The sequence below is a fragment of the Clinocottus analis genome, unplaced genomic scaffold (genome assembly GCF_023055335.1).
Source record: "Clinocottus analis isolate CAN_PGR_092001 unplaced genomic scaffold, fCliAna1.0.p SCAF_9, whole genome shotgun sequence".
NCBI lineage: Eukaryota > Metazoa > Chordata > Actinopteri > Perciformes > Cottidae > Clinocottus > Clinocottus analis.
In genome coordinates this window covers 6,224,163-6,240,261 of record NW_027176251.1, presented here as the reverse complement: position 1 = coordinate 6,240,261, position 16,099 = coordinate 6,224,163, and the positions used below count along the sequence as shown (strand labels likewise).

Sequence of the window (16,099 nt, the reverse complement as noted above, 5' to 3'; positions counted from 1 at the left end):
TTCGAGCAGTCTCTCACAGGAGAAGTCATTTTAACACCATGTGTTGAAGTCGAGTCAACAAACCTCTCTTGTCCCAAATCCTCCAAAGGTCGCGAACGAGACCAAACCATCTGAGTCACCAGGTCACGTCCAAGCGATGATCAGTAAACTAAAATATATACATATAGAGGCTATATAAATGTAAATTTAAAATACATGAATTTTAAACATACATGAAAATATATAGTTTTCATGTATGTTCACAGAACAAACACACACATGCAAGCACACAAAGGAGCTAATGTCTCAACACACTCAACAAGATGATATCTAAATCCGCTTTATTGTTACATCCAGATATACACCTTCATCATTGCTATCATAGTTGTTAAGAATATCATCTTCTTCTTTTTCGTCATCATCATCTTCTTCTTTTTCACCATCATCATCATCATTATCATCATCATCATCTATTTCTTACCACGCTCAAGATCATCATGGCGACCGCATTATTGGCTATTCTTTTCTGTTCAAAAGCTAAAGCTGAGATAAATAAAAAAAAATTTAACATTTGGTCCTTTACTTTATAGTCTAGGCAACATGGTATTAGGGGTTAAGTCAGAAATGTCTTGTTGCTACCCACACAAAACATCAAACATCACTGGAAATGGTGCTGAAACAATGTTGCAGGGCGACAGAAGGAAGAGCCATTTGAACATGAGGCTAACGGTCGCTCAGAGCAAAGTGTCGGGCAAACCGAGAGAAAAGGGAGAGAGTCTGTGAGCGCCAAAGAAGCAGTTAGCGACGGAGGCTGTGAAATCAGATGAAAGACGGAGAGACAGAGAAGAGATTAAAGACAGAGAGGCTGAGGCGTGAGGAAGCTTACAACAGACCCACAGAGAGGCACATATTTACAGTTCAGGATGAGTCACGGTGCACAGCAGAGCAGTATTGTCTTTCACACACAAAAAACACAATTTACAGAAGTTGTCAGTGTGAACATGTAGGTTTAAAAGTTTTGTTTCATTAAAAAAAACTAAACACCACACACCTTGGACATCAACACTACAAGTGAACTGCTCCTAATTATTCAAATTCATATGAGCCTCAACTTTACAGTGATTTTATAATATTATAATTATTAATATTCTGATGAGAAATTATTACACTTTGGTGCAGAATGGGAGGCAAGAGGGAGTTGGAGCTGGAAAACAGGAAGTGTCTGCTCTATTTCCCGCATTTGAAACTGACATCATCCAACAGCAGAAAGGTCATTATTTACTCACATTTATTATTATTGTTAATGTCATTTCCTGTCACGTTGTGAGAGTCTCGAATGTTTCACATGTATTGCATGTATAGAAAATGGAGACTTTCTTTCTCAGCTATTGCTACCATATCATTTTACTGTGCATACTGTTTCCACTTCAGCTCCCCTGCTTGCTCCAACAATCACTAACACAGATATGTATGTATACATTTGGATGTTTTTTCAGACTCTACCATTGCTGCACCAACCACTCAACACACCAAGAAAGTCCCTTCGAGCGATGGCTTGGTTGAGAGTCACACGAACACCTGATGTTCTAAGACAATCACATCCTAGTGAATGCAAACAAGATGTACCTGTCGACACATCATCATTGGATATCTGATGCCAAAGCTGACACAACTCGGTATATCCAGGGCTCTGCTAATCAGCAGCGGTCACAAGGTCCTATGAGAATTTCTTACATGTTAAAGGGCAGTTTGTGTTTTAGTCCCTCTGAGTCTTTTCTGGCGAGTGATAGCTGAGGGTCTTTTTTCCCATCTTTAGGGGAGATGGTGTTGGCAGGGGTGGCTGCATGCGCTGACTGATGAGTGATGCAGTGGTTGATGCCTGAGAGGTCTGGGCAGTGGTAGAGGCTGTGTTGAGTTTTGAGGAGAAGGAAGGGGCAGCTGTGGTGGTTGGCTTTTGTTTCTGGGGGTGTGCAGAAACAGATTGTAAACTAGAGGAGATGGTGGTGGTGGAGGAGGTGGTAGTAAGGGATGAGGGGTTAGCGGGGCTTGGGTTTGGGCATAAAGTTGTTGAGGATGAGGTTGCAGCTGGGCTTGGTTTGATGGAGAAAACAGAGCCTGATGTGGGGATTGGAGTAAGGACAGGATGAACTGTGAAAGTTATTTTATGGGGAGAGTTCTTAGCTGGTAGAAGGGAAGGAGGCGCAGTTTGAATTTGGGTCTGTTTGGGGATCTGGCTTGAGGTGGGGCCTCTGTTTGAACTAGGGACAGAGGGCTGGAGACAAGGGGTTGGACTCTGGGATTTACTTGAGTAGGGAACAGGTGTAACAGGGATGGGAGAGGAAGAAGGTGTAAGGGTTAGGGTCTGGGTCGGAGTAACAGCTGTCAGGGTTTGTGTAGGAGTTTGGGCGGGGGTCGAAATACGAGCATGGGTTGTCTGAGTGGGAGTCTGTATCGGAGAAGTGATTGGGGTTGGGACAGGACTGGGGCCAGACAATGGAGACGCAGAAGGAGGTGTGTTGGATGCCTTGGCTCGTGGGCTCTGGGGGCGTGGTGGGGTAGAGGTGATCGAGGAGGAAGGGGGAGAAGAGGACGTAAAAGATGTCTTGGGTCCATAAGTTTGCGGTATTAAAACAGGGGTAGAAACAGAAGATGAAGGAGGTGTTGAGGACGGTGAGGGAGAGGGTGTAGTGATTGGTTTGGGACGAGAAGTTGATGCGAGGGACAGGGGGGTTGTTCCTGCTGAAGGTGGGGTGGAGCAGGAAGGAGGGGGAGGGGTCATTGGGATTGGTTTAGGACGAGGTGTCTGGGGGTGTATAGGTGAAGGAGACGAGAGAGTGGGTGCAGGTGAAGGGGTGGACGAGGAAGGTGTGGTCTGCTTTGGAGGGGAGAAAGATGGTAAAGAAGCTGCAGATGGCATGTATGCAGCTGTAGGTGTGGGCACAGTGTGAGGGGCAGATTGTGGAGGCAGACTGTGTGCCAGTACTACCTGAATAGGAACTGGGGCCTGTGCTTGTGCAATAAACGGTATATGTGTCACCAGCTGAACTGGAGTGTTACAGGTCAGCATACCTGCACTGCCTCCCCTTGCCAACTGCCCTGCCAGGAAAGGAGTCGCCAGCAAATTACCACCTGAGGCCTTCCTGTGGAGAGGCGGGTGAGGCTGCACTCCAGCCCAGGAGCGGTGAGGCAGTGTGGGCTGCGAGGCCGACATCAGCCTTGCCTCCTGGGTGAGTCTGCCAAGTGCAGGCAGACCCTGAGAGCTGTTTCCTCCATGACGTAACAGAGCTTCTTTTGCTCCCTGCTGGCCCGCCACAAAAGTGTTGTAATCTGACGGGGCACCACAAGCAGCAGGAGAGTTTGCTACAGGTACCCTGTGGAGGGGTAGAGTTTGTAGCCCTCCACCTGGTGATCCAGCAATCATTGAGGGATGATCAGCCTGGAGGCGGAGGCTGTAATGAAGAGTCCTTTCTTGCTGGACAGACGTCGGGACGGAGGAGGCGGGTGTGGATGGCGTTTTAACAATAGGGGGCGATGTCAACCCTCCAGGAGGGCCCATGGATGAGGGAGAGGCAGGAAATCCTCTTGGGGACAAACCACCCATTCCTCCCATCCCTCCCATCGTCATCATCCCAATAAGAGAGCTCACAGAGGGGCGGAGGGGCTGTAACACAGGAGGACGAGGTGGAGACAGAGGGAAAGAGGAGGAAGGAGAGGGAGAAACAAGAGGGGAGGGCAGGAAGAAAGAACCTCTAAGTGCATGCTGCTGCTGAAGCTGCTGAAGCTGCTGTTGCTGTTGCTGCTGCTGATGCATGAGGGCGATGGCTACATTGCTTGTGGCAGCAGCAGTCTGCAGAGGGGCGTGGACCAGCGGCGCCCAGATGACCGGGCGAGGCTGAGGAGACACCGTGCCACTTCCTCCGATGACTCCACTTCTTCCTGCAGCAGCAGCAGCCGCAAGAGCATCTTGCATGGCCGACATGCTGTCGTGTTTGACAATCTGCTGCACCAGCATGCTGTCACAAGAACCCAGAGTGCCGGCTCCGGATCCTGGACCCCCTGGACCACGGCCTCCACCACGACCCATGCTGCCCCCCAGAGAACCGCCCTGGGATGACTTCCGCAGGAGCATGGAGCTCTTCCTGCCTGGAGAGGAGAAAATTTAGATCAAAGTGCAAATTCAGTTCCAGAACACAAAGATGGGAAAGAGTGAAATGTTTTACTTTTTAGAAGGCCAAGTTGTTTACTGAACACATAGCAAACATCTTTTCTTCACAAAGAACATTGCTCAACCTTTAATATTTCAGCTTTGGATTTATCAAAGAAGAGTTCCAACCTTTAAGCTGAGGACAAGGCGCCTGAGAAATTTAGCAATACTGGATGGATAATTGCAAATAGTGGACAAGGTTGTTACACAATTATAGAGCTGAAAGGAAAATAGCAAATCCCACACAGGATTGTCAGAGAAATGTATGAGCCACTCAGGCATCCATGCTTTACCGATTCGGTCCAATCGGTCGACAGCGACAGTTTCAAAGGCACGCCTCATCATCGGATGTTCCTCCAGCACCTCGTTAAAGTTGTCCACGCTGAGAGAGTACAGGCGACAGTATGTATCTGCACGGACGCTGGCTGTCCTCCGTCCACGAGTCAACAAACAAATTTCTGTAAAAAGGGGATAGGCAGTGAGAAAAATTGATCCTACAGTATAAACTAGTGTATATTGTTCCTGTATACCTTCCTACACAATTTGAGCTATCTAGACAACTCTGCACATTATCACCTCCAAAGTACGACCCATCGCTCAGCTTGGTTTCCTTGTTTCCACGGGTCAGCACGCTGACTCGCCCATGCTGGATGAAGTACATCTTGCGTCCAACTGTGCCCTCGCGGATGATGAAGTCTGAAGGCTGAAACACTTCAAATCGGAGCTTGGTCAGCACAGCAGTCACAAAGTTGGGATCAGCGTTGGCGAACAGCGGCATGTTAGCCACCAGGCTGCGGCAGTTAAAGCTGACTATCTCCTATAGGAAGAGGGTGAAGAGATAAACAGAGAGGGGAAGGAGGATATTTGCTCAAAGGCCAGAGCGTAGAGTAACCTGTCTACTCTACTCTAGACGTGTAAGTGTCTGAGAATTCATTACCTCTTTAAGCGGCTCGCTGAGCTCTGCCAGGATGTTCTCCTCATCAAACATTTTACCCTGGAAGCGGTGCTCATAATACTCGTGGATCTTTTGCCGAACGTCTGCAGGAAGCTTATGGAACGACATGTACTGCTCCACCTGTTTGTACTGCAATAACACACAAACACAAACATGCACATGTCAGGGGTTTGAAAACAAACACGTGCACTTTAAAAGAAAAAAGCATGAGAACAATCTAACATCTTACTGATCTATTGTGTAAACTATTGAGTGTCTATTTTATATGGACGAGTGAAAGAGTGAACCGCCTTGGAAATTTAACACATGCCAGAAAAGTCATCTATGTCACAACAATGATCATTTTATACATCTATATAATTGTGATTATAATAATAATAATAATAATAATAATAATAATAATAATAATAATAATAATAATAATAATAATAATAATAATAATTTAATACATTCTAGATTTGTAAGGAAATAGTATTTTTCTTTGTTCTCTTACGGTAAATTTTGGGACACGACAATGTTTCATGAATATTTTTACACTAAGAATTTAGACACTCAAATGAAATTGCAGACTGTGAACGTATTTTTATGGAAAATACGGCGTGATCCTTGGTCTATAAATTGTGGGAAGTTTGAATAAAGTAATTTTTAGATTGTTTAATTAAAATATAAAAAATCCATTGAGGTTTGGAGAGTCCTGACAGCGCATTGAAAACCAAAAGTTGCCTTTTGACAGAAAACTATTCAACAACAATTTTGATGATTCAATCATCTGCAAAAATACACTTGTTCCAGCTTTGTAAATATAAAGATCCGCTGTTTTACATCATTGTACATTGAGCGTGTTTAGGGTTTTGATTGTCAGACAAAAGAAGAAATTTGAAGATGTCACAATGGGCTTGTGATGGGAATCTTACACTGGCATTTGATTGGTTAATGAACAAAAACAAAATAAACAATGTTATTGTCAACAGAAATGGATTGAAGCAGGTTTGATGGCTAAACTACAACAAGTATCGCAGTCATGTTTCACCTTCTCCTGGTATTGTCGTCTCGAGGAGTCCAGCGACTGGATGAGAGCGGTGGCGTGGCCGATGAACATGGCGTAGCATGTGGCACCGACGATCATACTGAGCATGGTGAGCCACACATCCGTCATCCCTTCTGGAGCCTGGGCACCGTACCCGATACACAACATGTGGCTCATGGCTTTGAACAGAGCATACGAGTACTGCACGCCCCATGTGTCATTCTGTGAGTGGGAGGCAGGACGAGTAAAAAGGAGTGTTAATTACCAAGGCGCTGCCATATTAAATTGTTCTTATTTTAGTTGTGTTACAGGAGCTTTCGTTCCTCTCAGCCACACCACTTCAGAAAATACAGCTGAGATCATAACATGTAGCAGCCGAGCAATTTAACTGTCAAAACCCACTTTGCTTCAAAACGGAGTGTCTGCAGACCATTTAAAACCACTGGGACAATAAAAAGGCTCTTAACTTGCATTATTAAATACATGTAGACCAGCCTGTGCGTGTGTGTTTGTGTGAGTGTGTATTTCCTTCTGTTTTAAGGTGAGTCCAATTATACTAAGATGTTAATAGTCTAAAGGATGAGGGGACTTTCTCAGGGGAAAATCCCAGCATCCGCCTGCTTAGCAACAGTCACCACGGCAACCACTAAGACATGACTCAGCGATTTTCATACAGCTGTGTGTCTCCTGCACGCACAGAAACAAAATCTCCAGCGGGTCCCTGAGGCCTTTGACTTGCGTGCGTTCACACGTTCACCTGATCTCTGCCGAGGTTTTTAATTGGAAAATCTTTTTTAGTTTCGCGATGACGATGAAAGTCAGTCTTATTCCAACTGGACATGTCCCTGCATGAGCCAATTAACACAGATAAGGAACAAACAATGTCACATCTGATAAACACACTCACTCTGCGCGCGCACACACACACACACACACACACACACACACACACACACACACACACACACACACATACAGATAACCAGAAACCAAGCTGCTTTTTGAATCTGTGATTTGCATTCATCTGGAATAAATTCTGTTCAAACAAGTTGAGATAGCGCTTTGTCCCTTTTATTCTCCCAGCACTGAGTGTCAGGTTCTTTTTTGTTTTCTGCACAATACACAATTACTGAAACAAATTAAAAATATTATCACGTACACACAGACGGCTGGGCAGAGACTCACCACCATCAGGTTCTTGGAAACCCAGCAGTCAGGAGGGAAGTCCTGCAGCATCGGGACCAGGAACTGGAGACAGCCGTCCCAGTGGCACAGCAGCAGCATCATGCCAATCAAATTAACTATTCTCACCATGGCACTGGCAAGGTCATAGGTCATATGGAATATCTGAGGAGGAGCAGAGGAAAATAAGACCATAACTGGGATAAATAAAAGAGTGGAAAGGTCATAAGAGGTTTACCTTTTTTCAAGGATTTAATTATAACATTTTTCAAAGGCTTTTCCTCCCGCACAATATAAAAAAACATACTGGATTCTGTTTGTGACATGACATTTCATAAGGCTTGTGATGAGTCATGTCTTACACATAACATTGGGTTTTGAACTACCTCTTGAAAACAAATTTCCCTTTCCCTTCGACTTTGTTTTTCCGTTTACAGGCTCAATTTCTCACCTCCTCCCACTGGTGGATGTAGCGGATGAGTCGAGACAGGCGGAGCAGTCGGAGCAGGCTCAGGATTTTGGTGAAGCGGACAATACGCAGCGCCCGGGCTGTCCGGTAGACCTCGGTGTCGAGACTGTCCACCATCAGGAAGATGTAGTCCACCGGGATGGATGACACAAAGTCCACCAGGAACCAGTTTTTTAGGTATTTCTGTCGGATCGCTCTGAGCGTGGAAGAGCAGTGACATTTGTAATTTGGCAATCAGGCATCGGGGAAGTGATTCCAACATTTGGCCGGCAAGAAGCGATTCTCATTAATATTCAACAGGAATACGACTGAAACGTGAACACAGCTCTGCCACCAGCTGCATGTCACCTTTTTTTAATTAATTTTTGTACATTTCACACAAGCACAGCAGATGGCCAGAAGAGCACATTTAAATGAATGGTGACAGAGCAGCCGTATTAATATTCCTAACCATACACATATACATAATCAATGCAACGAGCGAGGCTTCTAATGACCTGGGGTCCAGCAGTATCTCAGTGTTGTCTTCCTTGATGATGCCGGTCCTGAAGTTGAGAACCAAGTCGACCATGAAGAGCGTGTCAGAGACCACGTTGAAGATGATCCAGGAAGGAGTGTTCTCTTCTCTGAAGAAAGTGATGCCCACTGGCAGGATGATTAAGTTCCCCATCATCAACATGAGCATTAGCAAGTCCCAGTAGAATCTAGACAGAGAAAGAAAGCGTTGAGTTTTTTTGTTGCTTTCTGTTTCTAAGTCGTGTGTTTTTTACTGGCCCTTCAGTTCATTGCATCGTGTTTCTTGTGTGATTAGTATCCCACAATGCAATGCACAAAAGAAATGGAAGAGCTGTTCACTGCTGGAAATGTTTCAATTCATTGTGGATGGGAGTGAAAGAAGAAGAAACATATGCATTAGCTCTTAGAGAATATTTCTGTCTATTTTTACACTTATTTGGCAGTGAAATTCCAAAGTCCAATGTCACGCATTTCCTCAACTAAACTAAATAAAGTAAATGTAATATTTAATCCTGCTGAAGAGTGAGACATCGATCAATCTCATTAATATGTTAATAAATACATTCCTAAAATATGGCAGCGAAAGTACACTTTAGGTTAGAGTTACATGGATAGCAAAAACAAAAATTGGCATGTCATGTTTAAACAAAAATGCTTTTCAAATATGAGTATTTGATACTTTTAAATGTTCTGTTAATGTATGTATCTATAAATTAAACATCTTTGGCTTGTGGGCTGTAGTTGGATGTGAAGACATGTTTTTGTATAAGACCAATAAGACCAAACTTTTTCTGTTGTTCGACTATTTTAAAATAAATTAAGTCATCAAATTCTAAATTCTACTATCCCTTTGTCTTATTTTGATAATTGGGATCTATTGTTAATGTTATCAGTAAAGCCTGCGCTACTTTCTTTTCCTACTCACTACATTTTTAGCCATAATTTAACTGCTCAAGTCATGTCAATAAATGTACTTATTTTATTGATTTTCAAACTGAAGAAGACCATGCATTTTACTCCCCTAAGATTCAGTATCGTAATTACATCACGTTATGAGACAGATTCAATAAAGAAAGGGTCAATTCTGAGGCAGCAGAAACTGAGATATCCTGATTTTTAGAGTATGGGTCTGTATGACACTTGATCAAATCCCATAATGCATCTGGATTGCGCCTTATCTTCCAAACTCCTGAACTGAATTTGTACAAAAGCTCCGGTCGAGATAATCTGGACGACATATCAAGGTAATTTTACAAGACTTAAGATACTATTTCGAGAGCCAGAGAGACAGACAGAGGGGGACAGAGACAGGAACTGACCAGTAACCTTGGGAGGATTTATAAATCTGTATTTCATGCTGGGGGGTATTATCGGATGACGTAGCCCTCTCATAAGAGTCTGTTTGTGATTTAAGTATGACAGAAAAGGAAATCCAATCATCTGGAGATGATGCCTGTCATCTTTCTGTCTTTTTTCTGCTAATCCCTTCATCCATCACCTTAACCCATATCGATGACTTGCTTTCTACACACTCGCTCTCCTTCTGTGAGAAGCACACTCAAGGTCTGTGGTCGATTGCTATTGAGATCTAATTTAGTAACACCACCTCATGTGGTGTGATGCTGCCGCTAGACTGATGAAGATTAAGTATGAGTCATCACTCTGCTACTTCTCCCTTACCCTGACTGATACATGTATCACTTCATAATCACTCACAATAAATGCAGGAAGTATTTACAGCAACACAGATGCAGCAGCTCTGTCGCTGCTGTGGTGACGGGGCTGGATATGAACGCTTCCTGATCTTGAGGTCACACTTTGTAAACTCTGATTGAAGGGAACATTTCTGTAAATCATATCATATTACTTGTGAGATATCATTAAAAATCCAGTGCTTTACACGAATTGAAGGAGGACTTTGCTTTTTGCTATTGTATGTGCTGTAAAGCTGAAACGACTCTCGTCTATTAAGCAATAAAGTCTAAATTCTTTGACAACATGGATGGTTTCCCGGACAAAACAAGCAATTTGGATTAGTCAACTTGGACTTTAGATGTTTAGATCAATGGTTGATGAAAGGAATCATTTGTGGCAGCCCTATAGTGGTAGAAAATAACTAATTAACCCCAATTTTCTCCCCGTTTCTGTGTCTTCGGTGAAGAAAATAAATAATAAAAAAAATAAAAGCGTCAGCTAAATTAAATATAATGTAACTACACTTACTCAAAACTGTACGACAGTTATGTTGTGGTTGGAGCCCCAGGTTTTTATCTGTTTAAGGCCTGTTTGAGATGTATTGTCATCCATTATTTCACAAAAAACATTGACTTAAATGAAGCCATTTAACCTGCAATGCAATGTGTTTTACATTGTTTTCACAGAGATTATTACTAAATATTTAATTGAGGGTCCAAGTTGCAAGATCTGAGGTTGGGAGCATTTTGATTGCCTCCTAATGGTTCTCAACATGTCAACAGCGAGTCGGCGGCTCGTAGCTAACGTTGACAGCGTAACAGCAAAGTGCTGACAGAGCTACCAGTGTTTACCCGAGGGAGAGCCGGAGGTAGGGTACTACACTTCCACGACGACGCTGTCAGTCTGGACGGCTTCATCAACTGTAACCGCCATATGAGAGCAGAGTAGAGCTCTCATATGAGCTAACCAGTGGGACACGCTCACATCCACTAACATGCACTAAAAGCATTTGCGGACGGCCCGGCTATGTCGACGAAGCTCGGATTACAACACACAATGAGGGAGAGCGACATCATTCTCTGCTCAGGTAGACGTTAATCCACTCCATCTTTACATAGCGAATCATTGGTTTTGTTGGCTGCTTTAAACTAATCTCAACGGGTTACATTACATTGTACATGTGACTGCACATTAATCAGCCTGTGGACGAGATTTCACTGCCGTCATTGAGATGTGAGACCAGACAAATGAGAACAACCAAACAGACGAGAGAAGACGTCAGATCAACACTGAGAATGATGTGAAGGTTTGTCATGCTGCCTAAATACCTGACAAGACAGGGGACTGATGCAACGCTGGCTCAGGCATCGTGTGTGTGGTTGTACGTGCACTTGTGTGCACTCGTGAACACACAGATAGAAATTGCAAATGCAATCAAAGGCTCTCCACTGCCTCATCAGTATTGAACATGAACAGGTGCCAGAGGAGAGCTGACCTGCATCTACCTGCTCAGCTGTTGTCAAACGAAACACTAATTCTACTGTAATTGAGTGCCAAGTGTCCCATGAGCGACCTCTGATTGGTTCCCTGCTCGCGGTTCGCCAGATGTCAGTTCTGAACAAGTTTTCACACGTCATCCTGCCAGACTACAGACGAACAAGCACAGCAGCACCCGGCAATTACGTAATAACTCCCTGTTACTATGCGTGTAATGCCACCAAGCCTGTCTCAACACAACAGATCTGTGGTGACAGACACGCCATCTTTTTTTTTTTCCACCTCGCTCTCTTCCAATGTATAGTCTTCTTCTGACTCTTAAAGGTGCAGCAGAAATACATCTTTTATTAATGAGGTGAGAGCTAATTAGCACACTCAATAGTGACAGACCACACACACACACACTCTCGCGCGCACACACACACACACACACACACACACACACACATACATACACGCACACACACAAACACAAACACAAACACACACACACACACACACCAAACTGCACATGCAGACTCTGTGCTCAAGGTCAATACAGGGACAAAAACCCAATAAAGGGGCTTTATCAGTAATCCTCGCGCTCCGGCCTCACAAAGTTCCTCTTCAGACTACAGGTACTTAACGGAAAAGTTAGATAACTGAATTATGCATAATGCACACTCAACTTGCATAATTTAGGAAGTCATACATAATTGATCCAAATTCAATTGTGATTCTCTGACAGGTTAATTAGTACTATTAGCATTTTTAGATATCTAGCATGAATATCAATAAGTGTGGGAGCGGCATTTACCCATCCATATTCTCTCTGTTCCTGACTGACCTCATTCATTCATTCTCCTGTCAGCAGACTGATACGCAGAACTTGTGAGTGATCATCAAATTGACAGACAATACAAAATGACTCAGGCGTGCGTGTGTGTGCGTGTGTGTGTGTGTGTGTGTGTGTGTGTGTGTGTGTGTGTGTGTGTGTGTGCGTGTGTGTGCGTGTGTGGTTGATGAAACAAAAGTGGGCCAGGAGCCTTGGGGATCAAGTCCTCCATTGTTGCTGCAGCCATAGAGATTATGAATGCTGTGTCTCCCTCTGCGCTCCACCTGCACATTTTACATTAACGCAAAGTCTCTAATAGCCAATGAACAGCATGCCAACGGGTGTTTAGCATGTCAGTTTGTAAATAGTATGACATTGTTTGTGAGTATGTGAGGGTGAATGCATTTTGGCTTTTGGAGTGTTTGAGGCTGGCAGCCATCCAAAAAAATGCTCCTCCCACACTTACCTCCATTAATGAAAGACAACCAGAGAAAGATTTACGACAACAATTAGCCCCCAGTTTCATCTTTATCTTCATGAGGAGAGTTTCACTCAAGAAAACAAAAAATTTCATTTCAGGGATTCTCATGCTTATTATTCCCTGCACAGAGCCACCAGCAGGGGGTGCTGTGCTGGGTTCATCCACTGTTCAGATGAAACAATTTTTACTTTCTTGACATCTCTCGCTGCTCCCTGATCAACCAAATGTCATGAATAAGTTTGTCCTCCTAATCTTCTCACATTTATCCTGAAATAGTTTCTTCTGGAAACAATCAGTCTCTGTAGACAGAGTATACCTGTCATGGTGTCTACACTGGAGGCCTTGTTACGCCCTTTCCATAAACACTTCTCCCTGCCTTCATCATGCCCCCACGGACTTTAAACACACTCCCCTCTTTTCATTCTCTATTTTAACCTTTTGAAACCATCTTTCCTGCAGATCATTGCATCTTTTGCTTCTCCTACCTCACCATAGCCTCCTGCCAGTTTACTCCTCCCTCTTCCCCCAGTTGACAATGAGGATGGAGCTAAATGTATGACATATTTCTGTTTTTTTCTTCCACACTTCACGTGTCTGTTATTATGCTTCATGTGTGGCCCGTAAAGTGTTCATGAGCGTGAGTTCAGCTGTCTATGATCCATAACTGAACCAAAATAACTTGAGTGGCATTTGTTTTAGCAAAAACTGCAGCTCGCTGTTGAGGGTGTGAGTGCGTATACCTGAAGTCACTGTATGGGTGTATGATCCACGCCCCTGCTGATTTCAGTCTTTGCTGCTCCAGTGCCACGGCTTTGTGGGATCCAAACATGCGCAGGCTGAACTTGTTGACCCCCGGCTGAAGCATGGCTCCAAACTGTCTCTGTATGAAGGTGCTCTGGTTGGAGGTGCTGTAGTCCTCTCCGTCCAGCCCCATGCCCAAAACACCCAGTCCACACTGACCCATAAACTCAGGAGACCCTGCAGCAGTTGTGTTACATGTAGTGGTGGTGGTGGTCTCCGGGCCGGTGGCCACCACCATCACTCCAGTCCCGGTGGAGGAGGTGGAGTTCAGGGCGGCGCGGGTGGCAAAGCCCACCAAGCGCGGGGGAGGATGGGCTGTGGCAGAGGAGGAGGGCGGTGGCGCCAGGGGCACCGGGGTGGTTGGGGTGCCCGCTGTTCGGAAGGGAAGGCCGTCCCTGGTGGAGGAGCTCATGATGGAGGGACGACGGCCACGTCCACCTGAGGAAGTGCCGTCGGCCCCGAAGGAGCCCCTCTCCCCTTCCAGCGAGGCCTGGGACAGCCTGTAGCCCGGGGAAGGCAGGCTGCCCTTACTGCGCCGCTTTGAGTCCCCTCCGTTACGTCTGGGGAGGCTGTCACCCCCAGAGCCCCCGGTGCTACTGGGGGTACCCACACCTCCCGCCACCCCATCCATCCCAAGTCAGGGAAGATGGTGAACTAGTGACCCTCAGGGAGACTACTAATTTGTTTAGTTGGCCTAACTATAGGCTATACAATGTCAATTGAATGTTAAATTGAAGAAGCTAGAGAAAAGTGATCTCTGTACCTCCAGTCATTGTCCTGGAGCCGGCAGCGCACACCTCCGCCCTCTCTCAGCTCATGTGGCCAAGCTTACCTCGGTGCCCTTGGAAACAGCCCCATCCAGACATTACATCCTTCATGTCAGAGGAATGCCAGCAGCTTCACTTTCCCTCTTCTCTTAATGCCTCTTTTGTCCTTACAGATGTTTCTGTATCTTTCCTCCTTCGTCGTCCTTGAAACGTTTGTCTCCCCCCGAGGCCCTCCCTCTCCTCTCCACGGCCGCCCTCAACGCCCCGACGCCGGTCATTTTGGCACAGGATTCCCGGTCTTTTGTAGATAACGGAGCTGGCCGCTCATTGGCTGTCGGTGTCCTTGCCTGTTTGTCCTAAATGCCCAGGCTGCTCAGCCAATTTGACATTTTTTCTACTAATGTCATTATGTAAGAAATAGGCGCTAAGGTGGAAGTGTGGGGAACATTCATCCACGGATGAATGACAAGGACACTTGATCCGCTGTCAGGAGGGATGGGTTGTTAATGGACATAAGGGACGCGCATCGCAGGCACATACAGGCGCTCATGCTCCAAGGCGCTCCGATTCATTCAGACACGCACAAAGAAGAACGGACCGACAGATACACAGCACGGCAGAAACAAGTCAAATGATCCCACATGTAGCCCATGATTTCACTGAATCGGCGGCACGTTTTCATTTCCAGTATCCGAGCGGAAAAACACTCGTCGTGATGGAAGGCGCGCCGAAATGTTGCCTCTGAAAGAAGCGCTCAGACTGCCGGAGAGACAACCGGCTCCAACAGGGCGATTTTGTAAAAGTGACGACAGGATGAACCTGGTCAGGTGTTCAGAGTCTTCTGTTCTCGCAGCCGCTGCCATTTATTCCCACTTCTGCCGACTTTCAATGGCATTGTTCCAGGGACACGGCGCTGTCCTTTCCGCCGTAATGATACCGAGGACAGATTCAATATTTCATAATGCTGCTCCGAGGTGAAACGATGCGCTCAGTTGAATTGAAAAGCCTCCTATAAAAACATAAAACAACTTGTTGAGCGTTGAAGGTGGCTGCTGCTGCTTCTCCTGTCGGAGTCGATGGACTTCTCGAGAATAAATTCACTTATCTCTCTGACTCAGCTCAAGAGCTGGCACGTCCACAGAGGCGCGCATCGCATGCAAATGACATATTAAATAAATAAATGTGCATATAAAGGTCTGGATCTAATCGGTCTGTTGCCATGGCATCCGCATCACCATCATCAGTCCCCCAAAGGCTGCGTGCCCGGACGGCGCAAGACGCGCGCATCCCTCGCAGGTACAGGTCGCGCGTCACCCCCTCCCTCTCTCACCAATACATCGAGAGCGCGCGTGATGGAGAGCATGATGATGAAACTTTATTTAAACCTCTGAAAAATCACAAGCGTATTTAACAACGGTGATAAATCACAGGCAAAAAAAAAATGAATGAAAAGACAAGAATAAAATACAATAGATGAATGAAAAAAGCTGTCGCTTAAACTAACGTGTTGATACAACTCAAAGCTTTTAAAAAGGCTACTTCTGATGTTATATATTATCTTCCTTCCCATCAGATCTTATAACAGTTTAGTTAAGCAGACTACAAATGCTAGCCAAAAACACAAGTGGCCTCCAAAGCGTTAACCGTTGAGATGCAAAGGACAGAAAGCCGCACCCTTCAAAATGCAAGCAGGGAAATAGTTAAAAAAAGTG

At 45.1% G+C, this 16,099-nt stretch overlaps 1 protein-coding gene across 1 annotated transcript; it reads right to left on the bottom strand.

The window, feature by feature from the left end:
* Positions 1 to 424: 424 nt before the first annotated feature.
* On the bottom strand, positions 425 to 15,447 carry LOC137781384 (potassium/sodium hyperpolarization-activated cyclic nucleotide-gated channel 2). Its single transcript, XM_068570114.1, has 9 exons — positions 13,560 to 15,447; positions 8,314 to 8,520; positions 7,799 to 8,012; positions 7,351 to 7,512; positions 6,169 to 6,387; positions 5,121 to 5,267; positions 4,760 to 5,000; positions 4,477 to 4,641; positions 425 to 4,122 (listed from the first exon to the last, which is right to left on the bottom strand). The coding sequence occupies exons 1-9, from the start codon at positions 14,249 to 14,251 to the stop codon at positions 1,736 to 1,738; spliced, it is 4,434 nt and encodes a 1,477-aa protein (XP_068426215.1). The 5' UTR covers positions 14,252 to 15,447; the 3' UTR covers positions 425 to 1,735.
* Positions 15,448 to 16,099: the final 652 nt, after the last annotated feature.